At 43.6% G+C, this 25,884-nt stretch overlaps 1 protein-coding gene across 1 annotated transcript in view; it reads left to right on the plus strand.

The window, feature by feature from the left end:
* LOC119659176 (katanin p60 ATPase-containing subunit A-like 1) overlaps positions 1-22,311 on the plus strand; it is a 43,418-nt gene extending 21,107 nt beyond the window's left edge. The window contains exons 4-7 of the mRNA XM_038067132.1: positions 12,415-12,740; positions 12,805-12,926; positions 12,986-13,542; positions 21,246-22,311. Of these exons, the coding sequence (XP_037923060.1) occupies positions 12,415-12,740; positions 12,805-12,926; positions 12,986-13,542; positions 21,246-21,444 (1,204 nt within the window). The 3' untranslated portion in view covers positions 21,445-22,311. The remainder of the gene's footprint in view (positions 1-12,414; positions 12,741-12,804; positions 12,927-12,985; positions 13,543-21,245) is intronic.
* Positions 22,312-25,884: the final 3,573 nt, after the last annotated feature.

A 25,884-nucleotide genomic window follows, 5' to 3' on the forward strand; every position in this document is an offset into this window, starting at 1 on the left:
GGATCACTTTGATTGCCCTAACAGCTTAATATATACCTTATCAAGTCTGTTTGACTACGTCATTTGCCGGTCCCTTCGTCGTAGGTTCTTCTGTGGCCATTTAGTTTTGAATTAGTAGGATTGCTGCTTCAAATGCTTTTTCGTCAGACGCATATTTGGAGATAATGAGGCGGTCCTCTCATTTACAATGCTGACAAATTACCTCAATGTGTTACATCATTAATCTTGTCCACAGCCGGCGATTGTGAGGCTCATATTTCCGCTCCTACTATCCTTGGTCTTCATCAAACTCTTCGTGTAATCTGCGGAAGATCTCAGCCGAGTGTAAGCTCTCCCGCGCTAAAAACCTAGTTCGACGTTTACTATGTGACTGAATGATAGCTACCCTGCAACATAGCTATCTGTGCTACCGTTCTCCAGCGCTACCATGTAGCCCTTATGACGCATTGTGGTTTTTTAAGAGAATTATCGTGAGGATAAAAAGTCGCGGTGTGGAATTAACCACTTTTCCCCATCTATTTTGCTCAACGATGTTACATTACAGTTTGGTTTACAACTCTGCAGACTCAATGAGATATGGTTGCCATTATACCCTAAATGAGTTCTCTGAAATCTTCTCGAGAAGCTTGTACTTTACTGTTCTGCGCCTAGTGTTGCTAGGACGACCCACTCGTCGGCCATCAACGGAGTTGTCATCTTTTCCACCAGACCCGTATGCTGGCATAGTTCTTCATTAAAATGAGTTTATTGGGTCAGAATACTTCGAAGACAGATGTTAACGAAAGCTTGGAGTTTGTGAGTCAGAGTGACAACCATCTTCCACAAAGAGCCCCACAGATAGAACCTTGCCGTGAAAAGTTCAACTTGATGTTGGCATTGAGGTGTCCGGATTCCCATTCCAAAACAGCGAAGGAGGATCTAGTGCTATTAATACATCGAGTGGTACTCAATATATAAGTTATACAGCGCCTTCAATGCTTTGCCCAATAATGCAGATAAGAAGACCGACAAGGAAGCACTTTTGATGGTAGTCTAATTTTTTTCAACATTCTTCGCCGGTTGTTCAAAATATTTGTTGTTTAACCGGAAAATAGTTTTCCCGTTTCATAATGAAAGCCGGGTCCCAATAGTGGATCATGTTAGAATTGGGGGGTGACGGTTTCCCACCCCTACGAGAAGATGTGAACGCAATGCGCCAAGTGGCCATGAAGTGATGATCGCACTCGATGCCAATGCCTGCGATGGCGCACATTCGAAAGACACCTCCTAAATATACTAATGACCACAATGGGATCATTCTGATTAGATGTACTTTGTCGGCCAGGTGAAACACAACTGACTTCTGTGCTCATACAGTGCCGCCAATGATGAGATGGTGGAAACCACAGAATGCCGTAAGCTTCTCAACATTGTCATTACGGTGCTGGGATGTTGTTCGTAGGACGCTTCTTTCTCTACATCAGAACATTGTACTATTAAGATTACCAAAGTCTATTCACTTCACACCTCATGATATGATTGCTTTGAGAGTTTCTATTGATTGTGTTTTTTAGGCCCGAATCTCCCTTTACTAGAGTACAGCCATACCAAAACGTCAATTGGTATCATCATTGAAGCAACCTCGTGCACTACTGTATTATCTCATGTTGATCGAAAGAAGCTAACTACTGGCAGTGTAAGTTATTCTGCTGTTTTTTCTTCATAATGGCATAACTTTGTACGATTATCACTGCGTCTTACGTCGCCCAAGCTTACTAGGCGCGAGAATTATCCAATTCTCCTGTTATATTCTCCTCACTGAGGGATGTTGGCCTGATTTGCGGGGGTGCTCCTTTGGTGGAGATCTACAAAAAATTGAACTTCTTTTAAGCGGGCTCGACGATGGGACCAGTTCTAAACCCTCTCGTAATAGGCGACAGTAGCCAAGATTCTCATTATTGAGATAAAGCGGTTACGACGGGATCTCGTTGCCCACTTCTACCGGTTTTCGAAGGTCCTGCAACGTAACCTTCCCACTCTGACTCTAGCAATGTTTCAAATCATATGGGTTTTATCGTCAGTTCTATGCTTAACATAGTGCATCATTCTACAATGAAAGGGGTAATTTTGAAGTGCCACCATTCGATAGTGTTTGGATACTTTCCATGTAAAGTTCTGAGAGAAATCTTGATTTTGGTAGCTGTTTACTACGGGCCAAAGAATAATTGTGAAGTACCCTTCGGTACCTAAATGTCTATGATGTGATTACGTGTGTGGTTCAGACTTCAGCCTACTAACACTGGATTGCATGCCTTGCAGACTAACGTGAAGGTGATTTTTCGAATATTTGGTATTTGATATGTTATCAATGATTCTGCTCTGAAAACTGCCCAGTTCTCCTTGGACATTGTATCTAGAGGGACCATGAAAGTCTTAGCGGGTTTAATATGAGTCCCTGCTGCTACAGTCCTTTTGCACAAGAATTAACACTGCCAGTGTGCTATTATAGCGATACCGGACTTAAAACTGGCCCACCGTATGAACCAGTGGATGTGCTGCTGCTGCAAACGAAGGATACGTCTATAAACTTTGAGGGCCTTTATGTAACCCACAAGAAAGTCTGTCGTTGAGGGTTTGGAATTATGATTTTTCTCATTTCCCCAAGCTAACCTAATGGGGCACTCAATGGAACAGCTAATAGCAATCATTCAATTTAACCCTAAGTCTTGAAGCGTCTTAGAATAGTGACAGTACACTAGGTGGCAATTTGGGAAGCATTACGTTCGGCCCAAATTATTATCAATATAATTACTCCGATTTTATATGCATTTATTTATAATTGAGTGAACTGAAAGCCCGAGGGAAAAAAGAAGTGGTGAGAAGTTGTTGGTAATTTAAGTTCATTTTTAAATGATTCTCCTCTTTTTTAATCAATCCTTCTTTAATCTCTTCTCCTGGCTATCGCCATCTAATCTATTTTTTTCCACTGAATACGCCCCACCATGTCGTTGACTGCATCCCAGTGTTCCTGGCAGACAATCATTTCACCGATTATATTTTCCTCCTAAGTCATCTCAATGGCGATGTCGATTAGTGTTATGTCAGCGATCATTGGGAATCGCCCTGGAGAAGCAGGACACTCATGGGATTGTCTTCCCAAATACCGCACTCACCTCCGGGGCGGTGCTCAGAGGTGGCGCCGGGAGACTCTGTAATCACTTTGGTTGGCCGGCCGTAATTCAGTAGGCGAATGCTCCAAAGGCTTAATCAGGGCGATCAGACCCGAGTCTGCACGGGGACTCATCTGAAGTGGCAAATTGGTCACGAAACCTTACCAGGGGTATACTGGCACCATGGGAACCGGGAAAGCCCTTGGACTCACATACTTCGGGTGAACTCCTGTTGTATGTGAGGACAGCTCGGTTATTTGCGATTGGCCCCCCTAGTGGGAGTTTCATGGTGGTTGTGGTTATGCTCAAGCGAGAAGAGACCTTCGGGCCTCGACGTGGTGTTGCGTATCAACACGGGTGCCGTACTCCATAGTTCGGTAGAGATTTAGGTAATTCTTGCATCCACCGGCATGAATGCTAAGCCATGCACTTGGTATAGACTGGAACCGTTGTTGCTTGTCTCAGCGGGGCTCTGATTGTGGTCACAAAATCAATCCGTGCCTTAAGAGGACCGTAGGATTAAGTCTCACGACAGGTGCCTACGTAAAACACCATGGGCTTCACTCACCTCCGGGGCATTGTATGTAGGTAGTAGTATTTAGTTCATTCCTCAAACTGAGACGTCATAAATTTCTTAGATCCCATTGTTACGGGGGATGAAACGTGGTGCCATACGTTCTTACGGAAACAAAACAACAAGAAGTTTAAGCAGAATCTGTCAGCAGGAAAATCATGGCAGCGGTGTTTTGGGACCGGCGTGGTGTACCGCTTATCGAGTTTATGCCTAAAAGGACCACATTAAACATGACAAGTTATTGCGAGACCTTGAAAAAGCTCAGACGGGCAATTCAAAATCGTCTTAAGGGAAAACTCACCAAAGGCCTAAGACTGCACCACGGCAATGCGCGTTCACATGTATCCTAATAAACGAAGGAGGATATCGAGGAATTTGGCTGGGAAGTCTTTGCCCACAGCTTTAACATTGCACCTATTCCATCTGTTTCCGAAGTTGAAGGAACACCTAGGCGGTCAATAATTCGAGATGGACCAGGTTTCTCAACGAGTTGGTGGCGGACTTGTTTGAGGCGGGAATGTAAAAGTGGATTACTCGTCAGAAAAAATGTGAAATTGGTCACCCACAGGTTGGTGTTAAAGTTTCTAGAAAGCTTGCTTATGACATTTTGAACCTGCGATTTGTAGGTAGTGTGTGAAAGCCAATCCCGGGCAACCCTAATATGGTGTGGCTGTTTTGAATGAACCTTGTTGTTGCACTGAAGTCGGCGCCTTTCCTAATTCAGGACCCGCTAGTTCTAACAGCATATCTGACCATCTGAGCTCTCTTTTTCTTCACACAGCATGCATTTTGTTGCCTTTCCACACACCCTGTGATCTTTTTCCTCACACCTGTGTTAATCAAATCGGTCAACAGTACTTTTGTGTATTTGCTGTTGTAAAATGCTGGCACTTAAGTCACTTAAAGCATCTTTTCAAAGCGGTCTGCCTCCAAGGTGACAGACCACCCATTTTATACGTAATTTTGCAGTGTCCAGGAGTTTTTGGGCTGCCTCGGTTCGTAGTGATATAGTCATGTCTATGTGCTATCATACGTCCTGAGGAGGTTGACAATAGGTGCTACTGGTATGTCTTCCAGTTTGAATTGCTCCACCAGATCAGTGCAGATTTCATCCTTAGATGTGGTCTTGTGTAGGCCTTTGTAATGGATGAAGATCTCATACTTTTAAGCACGCACGACGCCATTCTCCTCAAGCAAATTGTTTATTTGATTACCGAAGTCTTCAGCCTTTGCTCCCTCCGATTAAACGCTGAGGTCCTCTGCCTGTACTTGAAATGACATTTATTGCAAAGCGAATTTTCATTTCCCTCTATTTGTTCAAAGTTAGTGTAGCCGTCATGCATATTTACTTTGAGCATCGGTTCGCTTGCTGACACTTGAATTGTTGACTACCTGTAGGCTCTTCCTTCTCTTGCATCCTTTTGCTTGCCTGCGCATCGGCTATTACGCGATTGGGTATAACCTATGTTACCTGTGATATCGTGAAGGGAGGAGTAGACTCTTCCTTCCGTTTTTTCTTTCCCTCTCATGATCTGCTATGGCTCTTATCATATAATTAGTTGCTTACTGCATGTTGTGATTATCTTTGATAAATTCAGACAGTTCAACGATTTTAATTTCAGACAGTGTGGGTGTGACTTCTTACCTTCGACCTACTTTATGCTCGGAGGTGATATTCCTTGCTTGCCCAAGTTTGCGGAAAAGGGTTCAGCATCAGTTATCATCTTCTGCGAAAACCACATAAAGAATACTCCAATGCTCTGTAATTGGTCCCTTTTCTTTGTGTTCTCGAGGGCAACTGGAGAACATTGTCATCATTCGCTCACTAGAGCCTGGGGATTTTTAGGAAGGAAGGCTGGATGATATTCACATCGCACAGTTTTTTGAATTGATGCACATCTTGGTCTAGACCAATGTTTTGTGGAAGACGAAGGGCCCCGTAGCCATATATCATATACTCTGCATCTTTACAAGTTGTCTAGATCTATCAAGTCACGCTCGAAACTTTCTCACTACAGCATTACAAGAAATCTATTGATGTCTGAGTAGTAAACCAAAAGCTCTGGATCTTTTTGAGCCTGATTCCTTCGAAGGTTCCCAGTATTTTTGGGTACCAATATTTGGTTTTGTAGACTGGACCCCTTTTTTCTTGATCACTGCTAATAAAACTACCACAATGCTGCATCCAGTAACTCAATGAGATGCTCTATCAATGGACGAATGCATGAATAATTATATTATGTAAATACGTGACTGAAAAATTTGCATGAAAACACCCCTACAATATTGCCAACAAAGAAAGCGTTTTCATCAGTCAAGAAAAAAATATGAAAGGTAGAACTTTCATTCAATAACTCCTAATCAAACATAAGCGAAGACCGGCGAAATTCAAAAAGACACCATGAATTATTGCAGCCAATTTCCTCATTTATCCGATTCTCAATAAGACTCCATTGAAAATGTAGCTTTCGCGCATTTATCCATATTAATTCGAATGAATAACCAAAACAACACGAAATCCGTTCGGCGTATCTTGCCTATCATCGCAATCGTATTTCCTCTTTTAACAACTTCTTGGAACTGAATCCGGCAAGATTCAAGATTATATCATGCAATAAACAGATGGAAATGCAATCATTGAAGATTACACGCGGCTCGGCTAGCTCTTTTTTTTCTCCATTTCTCCCGGCCTTTCTTTTCAACAGATACCGCCACCGAAGTGGGTATTACTCAACATTACAGAAAAGATTCTTAGCTACTTTCTGAGACATCCCGCGATCAGTTAAATGAAAATATCAGATTGCCCACAAAGCACTTTTTATCTTTAGCTCATTTTCCTATTTTCAGGTGTAGATTGGCGTCTTGTCTCTCAGAAAAAAGATTATTCACGTCAGGTGTGCCTGTGTGTGCGATAAGACGCTTTATTTATATTTGATTTTTATTTCAATAAACTCACTTTGTGATTATAAAAGCCAATAATTATTCAGGTTGAATGCGAGATGGGACGACAAAAAACCGCCGACGGCAGTAGCACTTATTAATTAGTCATTTCAGTCATATCGCGAAAAAAAAAGTTGGAATCTACGTAAGCGAGTGGGTTAAGAAGTATTTGTTCAGCGGTTTCCCTTGGTCTTTGCGAAATGCACACGTTTCGTGCTGGCAATCTAACTCATAATAGCGATTGCATATTAATTCAGGCTTGATTGGGAGAAGCGGAGAATATTGAGTAATTTAGGAGAAAATTAGATTGGAATCGATAGCGATGGTCTTAATTGATTGTGTTTAATTTTGGGTTTATGATCATAATTTGGAGATTTGTGGAAATTATGTTGATTTCTTGGTTTTTGTGGCTTTTAAGCTTTTAAATAATTATATGAAGTGAAGGGGCTGAATGAAACTTTCCCACAATGTTGGAATTTGGCTCGCAACTACCGCTTATTTATTGAACAATAGCAGTAAATTCGTTCTTCAGATTCCAAAGACTAAAATGTTTCCGTCCATTAGAAGTTGAAATAAACTTTGCCAAGGATCCATCCAGTAGTATTACCAATGACTCCCATCGATGTGCCAATTACTCGAGCTCCAATTCCCGCGTGATTGTCACGGCTTTGTTGAGTCCAAGTGAATGGTCCGTGCTTTTGGAATCAAGTAGATCCACCTTCACATTGCTATCAATACCTTTGTACCCCGCTATCCATTTCGGCTTTATTTCATTTTTGTCAGCCAAGAACTTGGAGATTCTCCTGCCAATCTTATATCGTTTAGATCTGATTTGGGGTTCTCCGATTTTCGCTATGTATCCAGGATACATATAAGCCGATCACGACGAGCCGACCCCGCTTGTGAACGGGACAAAGGCTGAAGAAAAAGAAGAAGATCCAGGATGACTCTCACTACACAGATGTGCTTGAGCCAACAGGAGAGATTGTAGAAGTCTGCATATTGGGCCTTCTATACCGTTTCCTGGCGGCTGTCACCATTGATTCCTCTATATCTATCAGGACTAAAATTGCAGCTTCAATCTTCATAACCAGATGATATAGAGCTATAGATGAGGATATAAGTCTACCTCTCACACATCCCTTAACCAATTTTTCTAGTGTCTTAACAAGGAAAAAGGTGAAACTTTTTAATAATAATAATCGTTGGCGCAACAATCCATATTGGATCAGGACCTTGAAGTGTGTTAGAGCACTTCATTCAAGACCGAACCGGTACACTATAGGATTACAGTATCCTGTAGGAGGCAATGTGGTCAGTATTGCGCTCGCCCGAGATTATTACCCTGATTTGACTCAGGTAATCATTCACAGCTGAGTCGACTGGTATCCGACGTCAAATCACGATACAAATCCTGCCACCAGTGAGATTTGAACCGCGACCTTCCTTACGATAGCCTTGGGCTCTAACCACTCAGGTATCCGGAAACTTTTTGGTCTGGGTTTAATCCTTCCCTGGTTTACCTAGAAAGGATTGTTAGGGTTTCCTTTCCAGTTTTCGTATCCGAACAGCTCAGTGGTTAGAGCGCAAAGCTGTCATAACGGAAGGCTTCAATAGCTACCATTAGCTGTTGCTAGAGGGTTCTGTGAGCTTCGATTTATAATCCTCTATCGTAAGGCTTGCTGTCGCATAGCAAATAGATGGATATACCACTTATTTTCGCTCTTGTGAAACCATGCTCAAGAATCTTCATTGATTCTTCTATGGCTCAATTTTGGCTTATCTATTATATCCTTTTAGATTGGAAAGGTCTGTATAGCCTTCTATGCCTGCAAGTAAAACCTTTGCAAATAAATGGGATCTCCGGCCGAGGATGGTTCTCTGGATATTCACCACTGTGGTGCGTCCAATCCTAACGTATCCTCATTGTATGGTGGCAGACATTGAGCAAAAAGTACAATAGAACGAAGCTCAATAGGATCCAAAGAACCGCGTGTGCAGTTGGTACTGGCTCTGCAGTCTTGTCCGGCAGATGCTCTCAATGTACTCCTGCATCTCCGCCCCCTAGACCTCCACATTAAATACGTTGTAGCGTCAGACTATGTGAGTCCGGATGCTGGACAGTGAAGTCCCACCGTAGACGAAATACCTCGGGAAACCTGGGCATTCCCACGGACTATGCCACACGCGAGCTGAGCTTTACGAGAAACTTTCCAACCGAGATATAGTGAAGACCGGCGACGTGTTGCAAGGTTGTGGCATAGTATTGTTCACCGACGGATCAAAGATGGTCTATGAAGTCGTTGCGGGGGTTTTCTCGAATACAAACAGTGCATGTAAGTCGTATGGTCTGCCATGTTTCATCAGTGCACTCCGAGCGGAAGTACTGGCGATAGTGGAAGTCGATGACGGCAAGATGATCCGGGGGCTCTGCTCTTGGCAGTACTTCGGCGGGTACAGTCGGTGCCTCGCTGGGCATCTGAGCCGACTTGATACTGCCTCCTTGCTCTTATAACAACAGTCATGGTCTTAGGAGAGTGTGGCATCAAAGCAGTGCACCACAGCGCTAATTGTACTCCTCGGAGCGATCACCTATACCTACCTGCATACCATATCCTCTTACGCGTAACCCATACCCCACTGTGTAGATCTTTATACTGTTCGCAATCAACGGCCCTGTCCATTTTGTTCTCGAGTACTTGAGAGAGAGCAGGTCCTGGATCGCTTGACAATGGTTTAAGTTAAGCTGTATGAACCTCATTTGTGCATAGTGTTTACAGTCTTTTTATACACCGGGCACATACTGCAACCTGTGATATGGACGCTATCAATGTGATTTATTTGCCACCAGAACAGCCAGTTGGATTTTTCTCTACAGTTCCAGAATTCCAAACATTTGAAGTTTTTTTTAAAGACTTCGCAGTCGGCGGGCGACTTAACCGATTCTGACTTTGGTTTAGTGTCAGTTTTACTTCTGCCGTTTCTGCTAATGATGATTCAATATTCTTCTGCAGCCCTTCTGATTACTTGCTTGGTTTAAATTCTAGCAATAGGTCGTCCTTCTGCGTTCGACTTATACGGTTCACACTTTCACCTAAACCCCTCAACGCCTTACCTTGCGCAGAATATGAAAAATCGCTTGATGTTTAGCTGGAGTGCTTTGTAGACCCATTCCTTCCGGAAGCGTTCCCACTTCCTCATAGAATTTCCACAAATCCCTCTTAGCCTTGCGGATCTCTTTACTATATTCGATAAGTGTTTAGCTATATTTATCCAACCGGTCAGGCTTAATGTGTTCTGCTCCAGGACTACTAGATTATGGTTCCACCAGCTACATTTTGTGTACTGGCGTTGCTTGGTAGTGATTACCGTGCTTAGCTCATCTACAGCCACCTTGATATCGTATGTTGTTTTGACTACCCAATTTGCGTCTATTTTAATTGATATTTAATTGTAGCGTCTATAATTTGTATTAACTGTGTTCCGAAGTATATTCTCTGGATTATTAATTTGATTGGTTTTAATGCGAATGTATCTGGTTTAAGACATACGTAGTATATTCGAAGCAATCTGAACGATAAAGGAGGTCATATCAGTTGCCTCTATCGGTCGCCTTGTAACGAAGGTCATTTCTGTGTTCCTGTTACGTAATAACATTAAGCAACAGGAGGCGTCTAATATATTCATAAAGGTAATTCACTTACCACTCATGCTGTTCTTGGTGTGGACCTAGGTATTTAATGCAATTTTGCGTTGGCATCAGAATTGACAGGCTATGTGCTTCGCGAGCCGCCATATACATATAATATGGGTCACTGGAAAAATGGTAGCACCAGGGTCACACCCTGCCTATTGGAACCGATCACGTCCCGTTCGTCATTTTTGAGACCTATATTCTGAGTCTTAAGCCTAGCGAGCAATTTCTCTGCATCGTAAGCGTCTAAGATGTCTGCATCCGATATCCAGACTCGCAGTTTGTTGCCAATTCGCAAAATGGTACAATTCCACAGGTAACGAGTAGTATCGTAACCTGTAGCCAATCTTTAATCTGCTGATTTGCGCGAGTTGCAAAGAGGACTGGAGAACTGAGATCCAGCAGAGGGCTCACATCTCCAGACAGACAGAGCAGCCCCTTGGATTATCGTGCTTTGTTTGGCGTTATTTTTTCTCTGGGTACTTTTTTAGCATCAGCATTCAGTTGATAGATCAACCGCTTCTCTCTACGATTCACTAGATATCATTAATCCACGGAGTCTCCGTCCCGGGATATTTTCGTTCCGTCATCATTTGAAGAAAGTTTCGTAACCTTCAGACGTTGACTATGCATATGGGATCATGGCCGTTCCGTTTGCCTTGGCCTTAGTTATTTGTCATTCTTCTTTAATGTGTTCTGCAACCAAGATTTGTTACTCTGGGAGTTACCCGATGCCGCAGAGACTCTTTGCCACACGATTTTAAACTGATACCATTCATCCATTAACACGAATTGTATAACACTTGGGGTACCACCTTGTTTCTCAAAAGATAGCCTCTACTAAACCTACCACGGCAAGACAGATAATCACAGGATGGAGGAAGAATAAAACACATGACGATGAGAGAAGTGGTCACTTTGTCCCAGATATTATGCCATTTTCCGAAAGCTACTTGCTTGTGTCTTAGCCTCAATGTTTCTTATATCCTAGTCACCATCGGGTGCCGCCGAGGAATTGGAACAGCCCTTAACGCTTAACGCTGGCTGTGAATAAATTGTAAAAAGTTGTTGGCGGGAGTTCGGAGTACTCATTTTGCTGATATCTATCTTTGAAGCAATTTATTGCAAGTGTGATCACCGGGGTAGAGAATTTGTGGTAGCGCCATTGTCTTCAGCTTTTGATAGAACGGTGTTTGCATCCCCGGACATTATAATTGAGACCATGCTCCAGAGTGGCAAGGCATTCTTAAGGCGAAAAAGATGGAGACGGATAGAAAGACACTAGAGTATCTGAGGCTCCCGGTACCAAGGGGTTCTGCTTAAACACTGAATATACCTAGACTGAGGTAATCTGTAAAAAGTTCCCAACTAGTCTCCTACACTCAACAGAAGGGTATCTTGGCTGGTAGTCTAATTAAGACAGGAGCCCGGCACTTTTTGCGTAAATGCATTTCACTTCTCTGCCCAAAAAACTATTCGCTAAGTCATAGTCGATTGAAATAAACACATGCAAATTTCAGTAATGAAGATGGTATGGCAGGAGTAGCAAGATCAGGTCTCTCAAGCTGCCTAGCTAAGAGCGATATTTGTGGAGGGTCCTGTCGAAATAAATTCGTTACGAATGTTCACGTGAATTCAAACCTTCTCCTCGATTCATCGTTGGATTTTCTGAAATTTCGTACAAAGCAGTTAGTATCCGTTCCTAACTCATTGGATTTATTAAAAAGCGCAAAATAGGTTTTTTCCTTTTCAGGATCATCATTTGTTCAGAAAAATATTATCCTGTTACCTTGTAGCATGATTTTACTTCCAATTTGGAACATTTTTCACGTAATCTGAAGTTCGAAATGCTATGAATTAAATCCTTTGAAATATCTGTCTTCTAATTTCCCGACATCAAGTTGGCTTCAACTGACACTACCCCACCCATGCGTTAAGACTCAATTTTCAGTGCAACGCCAAAATTCCTGTTGACATTTCAACCCTCATTTACAATCATCTATGCGTAAAATAATCAACCGACTTCCATCTAATCCAAGTAATTATTCTCTTGTCAGACCTGCCGTCCCAGCACGCGGAACTCGATCGGGTGTACCTCCTAAAAAAGTAGACCGACGAAGTGGCATTCCACAGAAAGGCGCCCAATCAACAGCAAAGAAAATCGGACCACCAGGACGAGGGGGAACAGGCAACACGGCAAATGGACGTGCACAACAGACGAATAAGGACAAACGGGCATCGACTGCGCCAGGAGGAAATAACACTTCAGCCAATGACACTTCCACAAATGTAAATGAGGATCAGAAAGACGAAGAGCCTGCAGAGGAGGAGAAGAAATTTGAACCTAGTAGTCATCTGGAAGCTGAGCTGGTGGACATTTTAGGTAAGTGGAGCAAGTTTGTGGTTATGAGAACAAGGACGCTGACAATGATAATGTTTTTCTCTAGAACGTGATATTCTTCAAAAAAATCCAAACATCCATTGGGATGACATTGCAGACTTACATGACGCCAAACGCCTGCTCGAAGAGGCTGTAGTTCTGCCAATGTGGATGCCAGACTATTTCAAGGTAAGTAACCCAACTTCGAGGCCCAAATCTCGTTGACCACTTTCTTCCCTCGCTTTTAGGGAATTCGAAGGCCATGGAAAGGTGTACTGATGGTAGGCCCGCCGGGTACAGGCAAAACAATGCTTGCTAAAGCGGTCGCGACCGAATGCGGCACAACCTTCTTCAATGTCTCCTCCTCAACACTCACATCAAAATATCGTGGCGAATCTGAGAAGATGGTTCGTCTTCTATTCGAAATGGCACGTTTTTATGCACCAAGCACGATATTCATTGATGAAATTGATTCGTTATGTTCGCGACGAGGCTCTGAATCTGAGCATGAAGCATCGCGACGTGTCAAATCAGAACTTTTAGTACAAATGGATGGAGTAGGTAGTGAAGAAGCGTCAAAAGTTGTGATGGTTTTAGCTGCAACTAATTTCCCTTGGGACATTGATGAGGCTTTGCGTCGACGTTTGGAGAAACGAATTTATATTCCATTGCCTACGGATGAGGGACGTGAAGCTCTACTGAAAATTAATTTACGTGAAGTTAAGGTTGATCCAAGTGTAAATTTGAAATCGATAGCAAAAAAATTGGAAGGATATTCCGGAGCGGATATAACGAATGTTTGCAGGTGAGTAGTGGTTCTTGTACTTTGGTTTAGAACTTGCAGGCCAGACCACCAAATTAAACCCTATTTTGTGATTTCACTTTCAATCCTTTTCTAAAAATTCTAAATATCAATCTAAATATCAAGACGCCGTCCTACTCGTCAAGGTCACATATAAGATAGACTGTTATTAAAAATTCTAAAGACACATATTGCAGACAACAAAGACAGAATCGTCCACCCAAATTACTCTTCCGTGACCCGAAATCGGAAACTTGATGAAATATCACCACAACTTGAGTGATGACTCAATTAGAGAGATTGATTCTCTTTTCCGGTTCTATTTCTTCCTCAATTCATTGAATCTAATCAGTTTTAAGATTTTTACTTGGATAACACCTTCGCTCTGTTGATTTATCGCTCTCCATGTCCGATAATGGTTCCATGACTAAAATAATGTTCAATTATGATTTCATTTGGTATTTCCACGTACAAATGTGAATTGTGAACAACCTTGCAAAGTTGTTTGTACGATAGGTTGCGCAATTGTTTTGTAGTGATTAGATAAAAAGCAAGTTTACAAGTTGACGATAGGAAGATATTGAGGGATGATGATTGTGGACTGTTGAGTTTTAAATGGGCGCTGACGGATTTGAGCTTTTTTGTGAGTTGTTTATGGCGTCAAATTTGCGGAAATTATCATTTATAAATTAATCACTAGATTTGGTGCTCAAAATCGATCATTGCTCCCCCTGGAAATAGAACATGTTTGTATTTTTATCAACCTAAATGGGAACGGGCACCATGATGACCATGTGCGTGAAGAGTCGCGTGCGCAGTGCGTTCGATTGTCCAATCAGACCATGAGGTTTTCTGTTCTCTCCTTTGCTACTTAACGACCCTTTCATTGGTGCCTATTTACAAAACTAAGGGAAGAATTGGGTTGTCAGGAATGCCTTTAACTCGGCCAATTGGGGTTAAATTAAGAGCTCCCTTGCCAAACTGGAAGTCCCTGGTTACTTATCTCGGATAATCGAGAGTTTGTTGGTACCAAACCGATGACGAGCTGAAAGAATATGTTGTGACATCAGGTGTTTTCCGAGGCACGGTTTTGGAGCCCCTATTATGGAACATAGTGACTTCGAGCGCCAAAGGAAGGAGCAGTGATTGCTTTTGCAGACATGACGATGGTGGTAGTGGTGGCGGACGAAAAGGGTCCTTCTTACCAATCGCAGGAACAACAATAATGTCAAAATATGAGTTGGGAAACATGAGGTCGTTTCAAAATCAATAATTAGATACCAAGGGGTAGTGGTCGGTGCCAAGTTGAGCTTCAAGGGGCAGTTAGACTATGCGCGAGAAAACGCAGTAAAAGCTAGTTCATCTCTAGCAAGGATGGTGCCTAATATTGGAGGGCTGGTGCGAAGGGTTGGTGAAATTTGTCCTCTTATATGCGGCCTTTGTCTGTGCAGGAACACTGGACAACGTGGTGAATCGGAGAAGGGTGAGATCAGCAGAACGGCCAATCGCGCTGTGGATGAATAATGCAAACAGGACAATATCGAGTGATGCAGTGTTTGTCATAACGGGAATGGTTCCTTTCGATCTTTTAGCGAATGTGGCACAGTATCACTATCAGAATAGGTGGGCCAAACTGCCCGATATGACTGCGGACTTCCGAAAAGCTACCAGAAAGGAGATGTACAAGAGATGGCGGCAACGGTGGATTAATTTCGGAAAAGGTCGTTGAATCCATACATTGAGCCCCCGTATATTGAAAGTTGGGTCGAGCGAAACCACGGAGATTTGAAATACCAGCTAACACACTTCCTTATGGAACACAGTAGATACAGTAACTACTTGTACCACTTCGGATTGGGCGGGTACCCCAGTTATCCTGATTGCACCGTCACACTCGAGGTCCCGGAGCATGTTATGTTCCATTGCCCGAGATTCATGGATGAAAAGGGAAAGTCAAACGACGCCCTCAGCGGGGGGGGGGGGAGGTTATTGGCAGAGCTTATGAACAATGCTCGCGAAGTCGTCGTTCCTCCGTGAATCTAAATGGTTGTCTGGTCTCAGTGATGTAAAAGAGCTCCTCTTTTGAGCGTGTTTCATGTGCCTGTGAAGTCAGTCAACATGCACTTTTGAAACGTGGTACAAAGTGAAGAGGAATCAGTCGAGCCTTGTAGCCGAGGCTAATACTGGAGGCTGTGGATGAGCCTTCTTTGATTCATGGACTTTTGAAATGTATTACAAGAGAGACGGGAGGTCAGTGTGGAAACGGACTCTGCACTGATGGAAACATAGTTCAAGTGAGGTTTTTCCACCTTACTGGGACTCCCTACTTTTCTTAGCGGCTTGGTGTTGCGAAAATTGTTCTGCAGTTTGGTTACTCATGTTTTTGCAGGAACAAGTTGTAGATTGTAAAAGGTGGTTTGCTTATTGATTCCAATTTTAAAATGGGGTCGAAGGTATCGATTCTCGTTGTCTTTTTGGGCCCCTAGGATGTGACGTGGTTCTTAGGATGCCCTTACGAGATCCTCACCGGGTGTAAATTTAGCAAGTTGACTTATTTAACACGACAGTTCACTCAAGTCTAACATCCCTTTTGAGCACATACTGAAGTATGCCTGGACCATTACCCAACTTGAGGTAGGCGTTCGCTTTAGACTCCTCTTAAGCCGGTGCTATCGTCTATTCAATAGGAATGTAGTTGAATTCGCACTCCAAGCCCCAACCGCTCATGCCGTAAATCGCTTAAGAGTCCTCCAGTAAAAAAACCGGAGGTCATTGTGGCATATTTGAATAACGCGCGTGTATTAGAAATTACAAAAGTTGCAATATCCAAGTCTTGTCGAATCCCTTAAAATGTACCTTCTACGTTCATTGAAGGGATCAAGTCCTCATGTACACCCTGTATATTCCGTACACAAAACAAGATCGCATATTCGGACTTCCTCTAATTTCCAACAGGCTTCTGCCGGGCTAATGGTGAACTACGGAAAACTTGCCGGCGAATTAAAGATAAAGCTCCCAAATTTACTGTTAAGGTTCGGTTCGGTTGATTCAGTAAAAAAGATGGAAGTTGGTTCTACTAAAAGACCACCCGGCGTGGGTTTTCTGATATCGTTTTTCCTCTTTTCTTTCTTCAAAATTCCTCAAGAAAAGAAGGTGTAGTCAGCGTCGTTCCACCCCACCCCTTTGCAGAATACACAGTCCGGGGGTCGTGCCTTACCGTTCTTGTGCAAGTAAGACTGAAAACTTTCATGCCTGCTTAGAAATTGGGTAGATAAAATAATCGAACACAACAGTTTGTAATCCAGCCGCGAACCCAAGTTTTCTTCAATGATCCAGTCAGTCCATCTGTCTCTCGACTTATTTTTCCAAACAAATTGCTCTTCATTTAGTGTAGGCCCCCTCATGAGCAAACATTTCTATTGAGTCCTCCCCGTAGCGCTTTAGGTCTGTCTTGTGTTCACCAACATAGTCGGTTGTGAGGCAATATAATAGAGAGGCGCCTCCCGCAAAGCATTTCGTCTCTGCATTTGCACAAAGTGTTTACGATACACTTCCATACAGCTTCAGCCTATATATCTCCGTACTGTAGAGCAGAACGGATGCTATCGTCTTTATGGGAAGACGTTGGGGCTCTTCTGGCATGTTGAGTCTTAGTAGACTCTGTGCTGTACCCGATGTTATCTCAATTCTCCTCTGGCCCTCCAGCGTTTCATAGAACATGGAGCGGTCACAAGAAGTAGCTGGCCACATGCTAAAAAATTCCTAGTGTCAGTAGCATATCTGCCCATCTTAAGGAATTGAAGGCATTTTGACATCAAGTGTTACGAGCTTCCATGACAGCATCCACTTTGAACCTCTCTGTTGCTTAAGGAACAAGTTCCCGACAGCACGCATCGCTTTGGTGAGTCTACTCCTAATAAGCTGTATCAAGGATACATAGTATGCCGGTCAGAGTTTTTTCCTCATCAGCGCTGGCCTTACGTCACGGAAAAAATCCTCTTTTAGGCAATCATTAAATACACCGAGTGGGCTGTCCGATCAATGGGGCTACACGAGTTTATGTACCTTTGCCAGGATATCGTCGGATCCAGGCGCCTTAGTTTTTCAGAGGGGAGATCTTCCATTGTGAAAAGCTAACAATCCTCGGCGCCTTTCACACTGTGACCAGTTTATAAGCTGGTCTCCAAGGATATCGATCCACGACGACAACTATGTTCTATCAGTAGTGACTCTGCGCTGTGTTAAACGGCGGAGATTATAATGCTCCTTCCGCAGATCGGAAAATTGCACCGTTCACTAAAAAATACAAGACTTGTCACGGGGTTTCCGCCAGGATATTAAAGTCCAGGTGCCTGTCCTGATCAAGTTCATAGATGAATTTACGACAGTCTCAGCTGCGGCCCCTCCACTCTCCAAAGTATTCTCTTGCGCGTCTCAACCTACCCTGATGATTAATTCCCCAAATATTAACCCCCACGACGTTGCACGCGCAGAGAGAATGCGGGGTCCATGTAAGTCGAGAGAGAGTGTCAACTACCCGAACATGTGTTATTGCTGGTCACTTGCCGAGAAATCTTTCATCCTTCTATCGATGATACCACTGATTCCGCCACGAATTTTACGACGGAATTATTAATTCCACCACGAATTTTACGACTGGATTGCTTGTTTGCAGCCACTACGCTACAACATTGGCATATACCCAAACTTTGAAACTAAATCTCCAGGACTCGTTTTGCTCTGCAGTCTGGCTGAGGTATGCTTCATTCAACTCGAAATCAGGATCTACCACTCTGTACATAAGACGATATTCTCCAGAGTTCTCGAAGCAGAGCTGCGACCTGCCGGATTATCGTAATCGGTATTAGATAGATGTTGAAAAATGTTATCTCCAAACACCGAATCCAAACAAAGCGTTCAGCGTTGGGGCTGAACCCTAAGTTGGTCACCGTTCCGAACAATGAGGCAGTAGTACCTGATATGTCGAGATGCGTTGAAGCTGGGTTCTGGTGCTGTTCGCTGATTAGTACTACGTCAGTTTTTACCTCCGCAGGGAACTGTGTAGCAAGTTGTGAGCGGTTTCACTTCAGTGTGTATTGAGTGTAGCCCTGGCTAGTTCCATCCGAAACACCGGACACCGTGCCAAGCCCGTAGGGTGTGCAACGCTCTCGTCAACCACGATTCCTGCGAAGAATGCAACTCTCCTTTTCATTATTAATCTTCTTTTTGTAACCTATCTGGCTTCATCTACGCTATGTTGTTCTCCTCTCAGATCCTCGGCAAGTTGTAGGTGTGCGCCCATAGTCCAAAGACCTGTGATACTACGTGGGGGCTGTCCTTACTTGAATTCTACATATTGCCCAGCCAATTTTTATTTTCCGGCTGTTAATGCGTGTATTGTTCGGCGAATTCCACCACAACGGGTTTTTAGTATCGGAAATTTGCAGAGGTGCTGCCTATTCGGTTATTGGTTGCGGTTACGGTTCAGGGCTTCTTCCACTTTGGATCTTTTCATAAGTCAGTTGTTTTTGGACCTAATTCAATAAAGATTCCTCCAGTCTTTATTTTCTGTATGGGGGACACTTCTGCTCCACTGTCTTCGCGATTGAGTTTATGTCGGATCTTGCCGAACTCTTCCGCAAGGTGTTGTCTTCCGTCAATTTAATGAACAGAGTTCAGGATTTTGTCCTGTTTCGTTTGTCGCCTTTTCATTTGTTGCTTGATCATCTTCGTCTTCTTTTTTTTTATGTGCCTTGGAGAATACCTGGATGAAGTCTCCTCTAAAAGCATCTTCCTCTTTTCGCTTTTTTCCCAGTCCACTTTGCAATAACTAGTTGCCAGCCATTTGGCGTTTAGGCCGGGCACAAGTTGAGGCGCAGCTTGGTGTGGTGAAGTAACGTGGCTCATCACGAGGTTCTATGAAAACAGCTTGAGAGCATCCGTGAACTACGAAGTTTTGTGCATTTATGCCGCTAAAAAAAAGACGAGGTAGACTCTGCCTGAGATGGAGCAATGGCCAGGACATCAGACAGCTTTTAGGGATATCAAATTGGCGGACCTCGGTGCAAAACCTGGATATCTGGAATTCCTTATTAAGGCAGGCCTAGACCGGATACCGTTTGTTGCGCCGTTGATGATGTTCATTAGCGACCGCGACCTACGCGGAATAAAAATTTTCAGGTTTGGTTGATATCTGGGTTCGCACAGTAAACAGGTGTTTTACGTGTTCATCGCCGCCTCTGTGGAGTCCCTTGTATTGCGATTTACATGATAATAGTTTTTAAATTGTTTTACAGAAATTTCGTCCTTAAAGACGAATTCTTCAGGCATGGATTGATGTTGACACACGATAAACATGCGCTCCAGCTCTGCCTGCTCTCAGTTGATTTCAGTTTCTGCCTTCCTGCTAACCCTGCGTCTCAACTTGCACCCGGCCTTATGGTTCTCTCAGCTGAGATTAAGATGACTCTTCTTTTTCGTGTGTTCTGCTGCCATCCATGACCACCTGCCGAAAGGAATGCGTTCCCAGAGCTCTTCCAGGTCCATCAGCTTGTTTTTCACGCCTTTGTTGACATATTTTCAGAGAAAGGTTGCATACCTTTTGCCCTTTAGGATTGCCGCGCATTTCCTCATAAGTCTTTCCTCTGTAGCTCTGTCACGGGCAGATGATTAGTTTTCTACTCGGTTTATGTGCAAAATCATCTACCCAGTTTCATCGATCTCCTCTGGACTTCTTCTCAGAACAAGAGCACTACAGGCTACTAGAGTTATGGTCCTCTCACTGTCGAAACTTTCTCTGTCAGTCTCTGGCAGTCTGGAGTTTTGTCGGGTATTTTAGTCGTTGATACTTCCTTCGTTGGAAAGCTTTTTTTACTGTGTCCAACTGCAGCAAATTCTTCCTCCTTAAATACTTAGCGTTTGTGTTTCTTTTTACCCCATGAAATGTGTACCAGCGCATTGCGTGCAAAGGGGATAATAGTCACGATCTGTTGTACCCTTGGGAATCAAGCTCTTAGCTTAGCTAGCTGGTCCTGATCAGCGCTCACTCTGGGCTAATTGCAATGGCGGGTAATGAGTCGACTAGGGTTCCAAGGGTTTGGCTACTGATAAACCCCATAACTACAAACTTGACAGAGTCAGGCTCATATAATCCCAGGGACAGGGACTACCAGTGTGTCCCAACTAGTACCGTTCATCCGGAATTTGGTCTTCATTCAGAAACTTTCTCAAGGCTACGCCCTGGGTTCCAGGTACAACGACAGCTAGGAGGAATTTGCTACGGCACCTCCGGGACGCCATCCAATGCAGAGGGAGGATGTCAGTTTCTCCTTCATATATTTCTCAACCAATTTTTCTAGCGCCTTGTCACGTAAGGAGGGGAGACTTAGCCTAGAAGGGTTACCCTAAGTTGCCTCCAAGCCAGCAGCAATAATTCGATCCCACCAGAATCCAGAAAGAATTTTTTGATTTTTTTTCCACTTTTCGTGTGTGATCCGTCGGGTCCTTTTCAGTGCCACAGGGGGTCAAAAGTGCAAATTGATATACACATTTTTTGAGTAAATTCTGTGTCAGTTAGTTTTGAAGCTCTCATTCTTGCCTTCACATGATTCATTTAAACATTTCTCGGCATCTTTACGTACCTTTAGAATGAACTCAGCTTTATAATTTCAAATGCAGACTAACATTCCAATCATTTTCTTTTTCAGAGACGCAAGTATGATGTCAATGCGACGTAAAATTGCCGGCCTCAAACCCGAACAAATCCGACAACTAGCCACGGAAGAAGTTGACCTTCCCGTATCAACACAAGACTTTAGCGAAGCAATCGCCAAATGTAACAAGAGCGTTTCAAAAGAGGATTTAGCAAAATATGAGAAATGGATGCGTGAATTCGGCTCCTCCTGATATGACCGCACGCCGACACCGGAGATTAATGCAGCCAGAACGATGGACGATCGCTTCAGTGGCTGTTACTACAGCGTTTGCAATGTGACAATTGCAATCGTGGAAATCTTCACGCTTTAGTTAATCTCTTTTTTAATTTTCATCATCCTTTGCCACTATCCAGACGTATTTTCTCTCGAAATGTACTTAAAATCTTTTTTATCGAATGACTAAAAAGAATAAAATGAAAAAAACCAAAAGAGCCAACTAATAACAAGCCATACTTGACAGGATAATGAAACTAATATTTTAGCTCGTCTGGACGGGCTCATAAGCCAGAATGGGAATAATTCACCTTTCCAAGGATAAGTTTTGTAAATGAATGCTCAACTGTTTTAGGTTTCATTAAAATTGGTGAAAGGATTCTATGCGTTAATGGTTTGCCTGCCCATCCCTGGGTGTTTAGAAGGCAACAACTGGTCTCACTAACAACTGTTAACATAAAAAGGCAGAGCAGACCCAGGCAGTTAATGGACGAAGCGTTGCATTTATTAAAACCCAGAACATGAGATTCCTCTCCTCAGAAGTCCTTCGCGAATCCTGACGCTTGTGCAATTGGTAGATTTTTACTCAACGGAATTGTTATTTGACAAACCAGGACGCGAGGACAGAATTACGTTGCTCATATTGATAGTTTATAATTGTTTGATTCTATGATTTTATTTTAAATTTTACACTAAATCCCCACTAGGCAACAAATCATTCATTTTAATTCGGCTTTGCAAGGACACACGCAATTGAATGATGTCGAATCTGAAAGACAAAAATCAAATTTTCATGTGAAGTAGGAGATATTTTAAGTCAGAAGTAAGAATTATGATTACTAATTTTTTAATAAAAAATAATAAAAATTGTTTTTAGAAAAAACCTTTTTCTTTCTTTCGAGCAGGTTTAGACCCCATGCGTTCCAGGGAAATTGATAAGATTGATTCGAAGGGGAAGATAGAAGAAAATTGGTAAATTACATTTTCCTTGGTACGGAGAAGTTGAAGAAAACTAGTCTCGAGAAGAAGGGGACCTGTAGAATAGTATTTACAGTGCGATGCAGAACTGGTCCAATAATTTTGGGAAAATGAGACTCAACAAGTAATTTTTACACTTCCTATATTTTATTTTCAAACTCTGGTCCTTAAAAATGGTTAACAAGTCTTATCACGGAGCCTTGGACTAGTTTAGTCAAATACTCCTTTGCTTTTTTCAACTGGTTCATTCTGTTCGATATAAGATCATATCCTGGTGATATCCATTGCCAGGCACATTCTATGCGGTCTCACAACTCATTTGCTGCTCTTTGGTAGCGTTGCATAGTTATTCAGTTTAGCTTCCAAATCCTGGACACGCCATTTTTAAAAAGAGGGACGAAGACACGGCTACGGTTTCTTACCAGGATAGATGCAACCCCTCAGATGCTGCCTCACCTCTGCCCTGGGGAGCATCGTGACCGAAGTGGTTCGCAGGTGCTGTACGCTCCCTTTTATAATCCCTAAAGAAATCGTCTAGCTCCGGGCAAGTTTTGGTCCGAACTATGGGTGGATTTACGCTGAATATAATTTGTACCCTTGTTGTGTTTTACGTATTACAAAAAAGAGCATACAACACCTGCGAACCGCTTCAGTCACACTGCTCCCAGGGCAGAGGTGGGCAGCGCCTGAGGAGTCGCCTCTGCCCTGGTAAGAAACCGTACTCGTCTTCGTCCCTCTTTTCATTGTTGAACTTTGGGTGTTAACCGAAAAAGAGGAGTCCGCGGACCATAAAGAGTGTGAGTAAGTTGCTCTCCATTTGGTCCGGTCCGACATTGCAGTTTTGAACTCCTCAATCCCTAAAAAGAAATGTAATTTTTGTTTTGCAATACTTTGCTCTACAATTTTCGCGGTATGTTTCGGTTCATTGTCGTTTTGAAAGATTACATTTCCGGTAGCCATTTCAATTTTAATCACTACCGCAGGCTAATTTTCTTTTAAAATTGCAAGTTAACCTTCCTTTCGGTATCATATTATCAACTCTGTAAAGTATTTTTTTGTTCGTACACGGAGGTGGAAAATCTTAGAAAGACACTTGATGAGGCTCCGCCGCGCAAAAGTCACAGTTAGAGTGGGCACGTGTGAAATTCGCACCCACTAAAAACCACAATCTCTGGTTTTGACTCTATAGTCAACTCGCCAATCGATATGAGACGCAGGGTCGGGATTCTCTTTCTGGTTTTTCCAGCGGAAGGCTGAAACCGTGCTTCGGTTCGCTGAACCACATCCACGATCTCCATAATAGCATCCAGTGTGGATCTCCCTGTTCCCCCGAGTTGCCTTGGGGATAAATCTCCGCAAGCATGGATCGCTTCAACGAGTCTACTCCTGATGAGCTTGCAGACGGGAGCTCCGGGGCTCCTTTCCCTTGCTGATCAGCGCTAGTCTGGCCACCTTCCAGCGACAAGGAAAAATGTCCTCCTTCAAGTAAGCGTTGAACGCTTCAAGCAGCAATTCTGGCCGTTGACGGAACACCAGTTGGTAAACTTCCGCCGGGATACCATCAGGGCCTGGCGCCTTCTTGTTTTTCATAGTGAGAACCGCTTCTTCGAGCTCTCTCATTGTGAAAAGGGGGCAATCTTCGATGCTTTCTATGATATTGACGTCAACCCGTATAGGATGTCTTGGGAATAATGCCCGTACAAAGCGGTCCATCTGATCGATACTGTATGTAAGGCTTCCGTGGAGCCCCGATTTACCTAATGACAAGCTTATAGCCAAGTACCCACCCACCTCGTTGACCAGGTTCTGCCAGCCACAAGCTTTGCTTTTATTTATCGCGCTGTGGAGTCTCCTTTTTGCTGATCTATGCTCTGCCTTTATGGCACATGCCTCCTCGTTGGCATGTGCCGTTAAGGTAAGGCTTCCTCTTTATTTGGGCGTATGTCAGCCCCCGCTGCCTCTTTCGTTAATCACTGCGGTGAGCCACGCATTTTTGTGCTGCGCCCAACCGCACTCAGCTCTTCCTCCTTCCCTGCTATATCGCCGATTTTCTTTTGTTGGTTTAGATTTATTTATTCTCCATGGAAAATTCACCAGCGCATCGCGTGCAAGGGAGCGGGGTGCAGTAGCCAGGAACGGTGTACCCTCGTGGACACAGCCTCAACCCCAATTCCCTGAACCGTGATCTACGCTTAGCTGATCCCGAAATGCATGGACGAATCAGCGCTTTCTCGGGGCAACGCGGTTTACTAACACCGGTTCAATGCACACTACTGGACCATGGTCCCAAAGGGACTGGCTTTTGATAAGCGTCACAACTACCACTTTGGCAGAGCTAGGCTCACATGAACCCATCGACGGCGACAGAGAGCTGTCGACGTGTACCGGTCATTCGCGGTTCGCTCATCACTGAGAGGTTTTCTTAAGGCTACTACCTAGGTCGCAGGTATACTGCCAGCTAAGGGGTCAGAACTACTTGATGGAAGGCCTCGGGGACGTCACATCCCGGTAAAGGTCGCTGACGACCCATTAGATCATAGTAACAGATAAATAAAATACCTCGAGAACTCTGGCCATTCCCAATGGACTATGTCACACGCAAGTCGAGCCTCACGAGGAACTTTACTGTGGGATTTCCAATCAGGGCAGGGTGGACGATTGGTGGCGTGTTAGAAGGTTATGGCACAGTGAAATACTGGCGATATTGGAATCCTGTCGATGGCTGGAGTGAAGGGCCGCAGGGGGAAATTCGGGGCAGGGGTGAAAATTATGCAGATTTGAGGTGATAATTATGCGGGCCTCCTATTATCCCCTTTTTTCATTAAAATTGGGGCCTGGGGGAAATCTCCCCTTTCCACCTTCCTATTGTCAGGTCTGCTAGGGCATAATCCGAGCGCGAAGCGTAATATAGACCTTCTAACTGGCAGCAAAGCGGTAATTAAGGTTTTGTACTCAATGCGACATCCTCCAGGCTGGTGAAACAGTGCTGGGACGCGCTAAACAGTATGGGCTGCGCGATCAAAGTTACTCTTTTGTGAGCACCCGGTCATAGACGGAAATGAGCGAGCTGATGACCTGGGGCTCTGCACTTCGAAGCCCCTCGTTGGGCCCAAGCTGCAATTCGTTGGAAATTGTCAGGAGCGGAATCTACTCGCACTACTTAGCAGCCGCTGAGTTAAGTCAAGGAGGATTTTGCTCGCATATAATAGGACCCGATAGCGAGAGCGTTTGGGCCAGACGCATGTTGGAGATCTGAGCTGACTGGACTCTGCTCCCCTTGCCTATACCACAACAGTTGCTATTAAGGGAAGTTGCATTGGGTCCTTGAAGAACTATTGTGTCCACATCAGTTATGGTCTTAGGTTTATGGCATTAAAGCAACGCACTATAGCGCTAATTGGGCTTTTTGGAGCAGCCACTGACACCTACCTACCTGTAC

Source organism: Hermetia illucens, chromosome 6 (assembly GCF_905115235.1).
Source record: "Hermetia illucens chromosome 6, iHerIll2.2.curated.20191125, whole genome shotgun sequence".
Classification (NCBI taxonomy): domain Eukaryota; kingdom Metazoa; phylum Arthropoda; class Insecta; order Diptera; family Stratiomyidae; genus Hermetia; species Hermetia illucens.